This window comes from Antrostomus carolinensis, unplaced genomic scaffold (assembly GCF_000700745.2).
Source record: "Antrostomus carolinensis isolate BGI_N321 unplaced genomic scaffold, ASM70074v2 scaffold15937, whole genome shotgun sequence".
In the NCBI taxonomy this organism is placed as follows: domain Eukaryota; kingdom Metazoa; phylum Chordata; class Aves; order Caprimulgiformes; family Caprimulgidae; genus Antrostomus; species Antrostomus carolinensis.
In genome coordinates this window covers 1-4,596 of record NW_010329631.1, presented here as the reverse complement: position 1 = coordinate 4,596, position 4,596 = coordinate 1, and the positions used below count along the sequence as shown (strand labels likewise).

At 46.1% G+C, this 4,596-nt stretch overlaps 1 protein-coding gene across 1 annotated transcript in view; it reads right to left on the bottom strand.

Annotated features, from left to right (window-relative positions):
* Positions 1-4,488, bottom strand: part of KCNB1 (potassium voltage-gated channel subfamily B member 1) — a 124,632-nt gene extending 120,144 nt beyond the window's left edge. The window contains exons 1-2 of the mRNA XM_010172648.1: positions 4,229-4,488; positions 3,722-4,028 (exon numbers count right to left, since the gene is read on the bottom strand). Coding sequence (XP_010170950.1) covers positions 3,722-4,028; positions 4,229-4,488 — 567 coding nt within the window. The remainder of the gene's footprint in view (positions 1-3,721; positions 4,029-4,228) is intronic.
* Between the last annotated feature and the right edge of the window lie 108 nt (positions 4,489-4,596).

Genomic DNA, 4,596 nt, shown 5'->3' with positions numbered 1-4,596 from the left:
GGAAAGAGTAACTAAGATTAAAAGCCCAAAGCAAAGTGCTAAGGAACTGCTAGCCACCGCTGCCCTGACATGGACACCAAGTTCTGAGAAAAAGCAGCAGTTTTGCTTGGCTTCTGGAGAGCTGTTTTTCCTTCCTGAGAAAGGAAAACTGTCATACAACAAAATGTAATAGCTACTCCAGAAAATATCTGCACCTCATCTTCATCTAGGGTAAATCCAGACAGAAGCAAGCACCAGAGAGTCCTCTATGGTTACAAATGGATGTTACGAGTACACCAAAGTACAGGAAGAATACTATTTAAAAAAAACAAAACCAAAAAAATCAGCCACCAAACTACTAAGGGAAACCTGGGAGAATGATAAAAATAAGCAGGAACATGTAAAAACAGTGACTGCAGGAAGAGGAGGAAGCATCCACAAAGACTGCAGTGATTATTTCTCAGGGATATACAGGCAAATAAAGTCACAGGAGGCAAGACAAACTGATCCTTTAAAATATAAATATCTTATAAGGCTAGAGAGAGAGAAATGAAGAGTTTTATTAAATAACTGCTTGATAAATATTTTTTCACTTGGTAGAGGGAGAGTCCCTCAGTGCTCAAATTTCTGCATGAGCGTTTTCCCACTGGGCAAAGCAAGCACTGGGGAGTACAACACAGCAAGGGCCTCCAAGTTAAATGAAGTGGTGGGTGAAATGGTTTGGGCACTGGTTGCACGGTCTGGCCCCAGGAAAGGGCTGGAGTGCTGCCCTGAAGCTCTACAGCACCTCACACAGGGATGGGGCGGCTCTGGTTACAGCTGTGAAGGACTGCAGGGTTATAGGAAAGGAGCAAACACCCCTCCGCTAGTGCTGGGGGGGGGTAACAAAACAGCAAGCCTGGGGTCTCAACAGCTGTCTGATACCTCATCGTAGAAACCTGGAGGCTCTCAAGGAGTAGGTCTTACAAAATCTAACAGAGCTTTCGTTCCAGTCACGTACAGGGTGAAGCATCGCACATAAATAAGACACCGCTTGCCATGAAGTGGTTAGTTTAAAAGCCAGATAGATTAGTCAAAAGATATGGGTAAATCCCCAGTGGATAAAAGAACAACAAAAATTAAAGTCTGGGGGATTCTTCTTCTCTTATTTGAATGTTGTTTTCCACCCCGAGACACATCACATATAACTCCTTTTTTTAAAATAAACAAACATACACGCACACACAAGTAAACCAACTCACTCTCTCAGTATTTAGCCAGTCAGGTTAGGTGCAGAAAATGTTAAAATACAACCAATGCTGACAGTCAGCAAGAAAGCTCACCTTGCTGGAGCAGGAGTTAGACAACAGGACATGACTTACAGAGGAATCATATTGGGTTTAGGGGAGAACCCGCATTTGTAGCCATTTTCTAGATTTCTTAAAGAGAACATGAGGGGAGTCTGTATGTCTAGTATCTAAATGGAAAAGCCTTTGCATTGGGAAACACAAGTCTGAAGAAAAAGAAGAACTGAGAGAAGTACACATTTCCCTGGTTATTTTAGGTCCTTTAGTGACAGTCCTTAAACCTCAGGATTGCTTATTTTGTTCCCTTTCTATAGAGACAGTTGGAGCTCCGAGATCTGGCAAAGCAGGTGGAGTCTGGCTTTAGGAAAGGTGACAGAAGTTCCTGGAGGCCTGTGGTCTCAGCAGAAGTGCTCCACTGAGCAGGCAGCTGAGGAAAGCTGGCCAGGAGCTATCAGGCAGAGCCTCAGATTTAGAAAGCGCAGCTTGAAACAGAGCCTGGGCACAGCTGGTTAGGTCAGATAATAACTGGTCAGGCTGCCAAGTCCTTCTCCCCATGTCCCTCCATCAGGAGCTGAAGACTGGGTCCAGCCTATTCAATATGTGGAATGAATTCTCATGAAGGTGATCAAAGCAAAGGGCCTACTCTGGCATGAGAGAAAAGCTATCCACCAGCAGGGAGAAAATCGGATAAAGAATAGGCTTAGCAGCTCTTCTGTTCCTGTCTGGTAAGCTAATTGTTCCTCAGGCCCATTTTCCTTGCTACACTTGAAATGAGTAAGAAATCTGTTTGGGAACTGCTGGAATATTTGAGGTCTGAGAACATACAGCACCATTTTCATTACAGTAATGAAGTCAGAGTGGTAGCTTTAAATGGGAAGGATAATATTGCTTTACCATTCACTCTCAATTAATCCAGAGCCTGCAATGTCGAATGCACTTACTCTGAGAATTTTCTCAGAAAATGAAGCTAGAGTGTATTTCATTTATAAATCACAAAAGACACTTATTTGGCAAGAATGACCCCTGCTCATATACAATAAATCATGAGCATCAACAGTCTCTAATGGATTTTGATTCAGTGCCACAGACAACGAAGCCTGGGACCTGCGTTTCAGGATTCCAGGACTGTGCCAAAGGAGCCTTATAAATGATTAATGTGTTCAGCACAGTGCCATCCATGCCATTGGAGAGAAAAAGACATTCTGGGGCTCCGTTTGTCATTAAAAAAGTGATAATTGGTTCAGTTCAGCTGACCATGTCTCTCCATTTCCCTGCCAGAATGAGCCATTTAGCTCCACACTTCATAAAATCCCTTCCCCAAACTTTTGTACATGCTCTTGGTTTATGATGTGCAATATTTCACTAAGAAGAGAGAGGGAAAGACAAAGTCCATTTTCAAGAGGAGCCCACCAAAGCCAGACTTCCAATGGGATGGAGCTAAGGTTTGCACTTGCAAGTGTACATGCAAGAGGGAGGTCACATTAAAGAGGTAGCTGGGGCCTCTTTCTACTTCTTTGCCATGCTGTGAGGACACCAGTACAGAGAAAATTCAAGTTTTGGTCCCTACTACTTACTCTCTCATGCTTTTTAGTTATTCATTTCACAATTTTCAACCTCTCCCCTTTCACTTTTGTCCCCATGGTTACCGAATCATTGTGTTTGCAGAGATTTTCCTCACTAAAGAACACGTGACTAAAAAGAGACAGCTAAATTATCAGAGCCAACTCTGACATTGGTTTCTCCTAACATGGATCTTCTCTTCCAAATGCCTTCAAATAGATCTGTTGCACTGGCCAGCAACTTCAGAGTAAGCAGCACTTCAACTATTGACAGAGACAGAGCTGCAGCAGTATTGCACAGGGAGACCTAAAATATGTTGGAATCAGGTAAAGGATTAAATTCAAATCCTAGCTTTAGCAGCCCTGCAGCTTAGGAGTGCATAATACAAATAACTAGATGTATTTCACCACAGAATTTTAAATTAAGCCCTAGAAGGGAAGGTATTATTTCCTGACTGGACCTGGATCTAAGCGTTCAAGCCGATTTCCTCTTCTTAAAAGCCAGTTTGGTTAAGCAGTAGGAGACACGCATGTTTTACACCCAAAGAAATCTCTATTACAAAACACACCAAGACAAGCCACTGGATAACGAGTCTACTAACCTTCAGGCACAGCAATTAGTGTATGCTGACCCAGGGGTCAATGGAGCTGCCCCCACAATGAGCAGCCTAGACTACCCTAGTGAAGTTCAAGCCAGATCCCTCCCAGGCTATCCAGAAAAGAGACATTAAGCCTTGTTTGCATCTGGGAGGCCTTTCATCCCTTCGCTCACAGCATCTGTCCAGCCACAAGTGCCCAGATGCTTAAGCAAGGGTAGCAGAGCAATACCTCATGTAAGCATCACCACAGTCATAAGCAAATACAGACAAGACTTGAGAAGAGATGTGGAGATCTTACCTTGGCCGCTACGGAGGAGTTGGGCTTCTCCAGGAGGTCCCAGAGCTTTTTCCTTTTGTCAGCACAGCAAGTGTTATCAAATTCCTCCCCTTCCCTTTCCCTCAGGGTCTCGGCTTCTCTCTTCAGCTCCTCGTTCATCTGCTCCTTCTTCTGGTGGTAGCGGGCCTGGCAGCAGGACTCCAGGTAGATCTCATCCACCCCCCAGTAGTCCAGTTCCTGGCTGAAGGACAAGGCGCACATCTCCTCCATCATGTGCAGCTTGCCAGTACGGTAGAAGTTCAAGATTGAGGTGAATGCCCCAGGATGCCTGTCGAAAAAGTACTCATTCTCCTCCAGGTTGTAGTCATCACAGATCTCCATGAGGGAGTCGTGAGTGTTGCAGTCTCTGAGTCATCCACCCCCCAGTAGTCCAGTTCCTGGCTGAAGGACAAGGCGCACATCTCCTCCATCATGTGCAGCTTGCCAGTACGGTAGAAGTTCAAGATTGAGGTGAATGCCCCAGGATGCCTGTCGAAAAAGTACTCATTCTCCTCCAGGTTGTAGTCATCACAGATCTCCATGAGGGAGTCGTGAGTGTTGCAGTCTCTGAGCTTCCCCAGCCTGGTCCGCGGCAACCTGTCCAAGGTCCGCCATAGAACCTCGTGGGCCAGCCCCCCCACGTTGAGCTTGACCCTTCGGGAGCAGGCCTTGCTCCTGACGATCTCCGTGGGGTCCGGAGGCAAAGAGGTAGTAGAGCGAGATCCATGCTTGTTCATCCCCAGAGGCATCGCTGGTCCCCCTCAGGCTGGAGGCTCCAAGGTGCGGCGTGGGGCAGGGCGCGCGGGGGCCGGCTCTCCTCACCTCTCCTTCCCCTCCATGCCCCAGAGCTGCAAGAG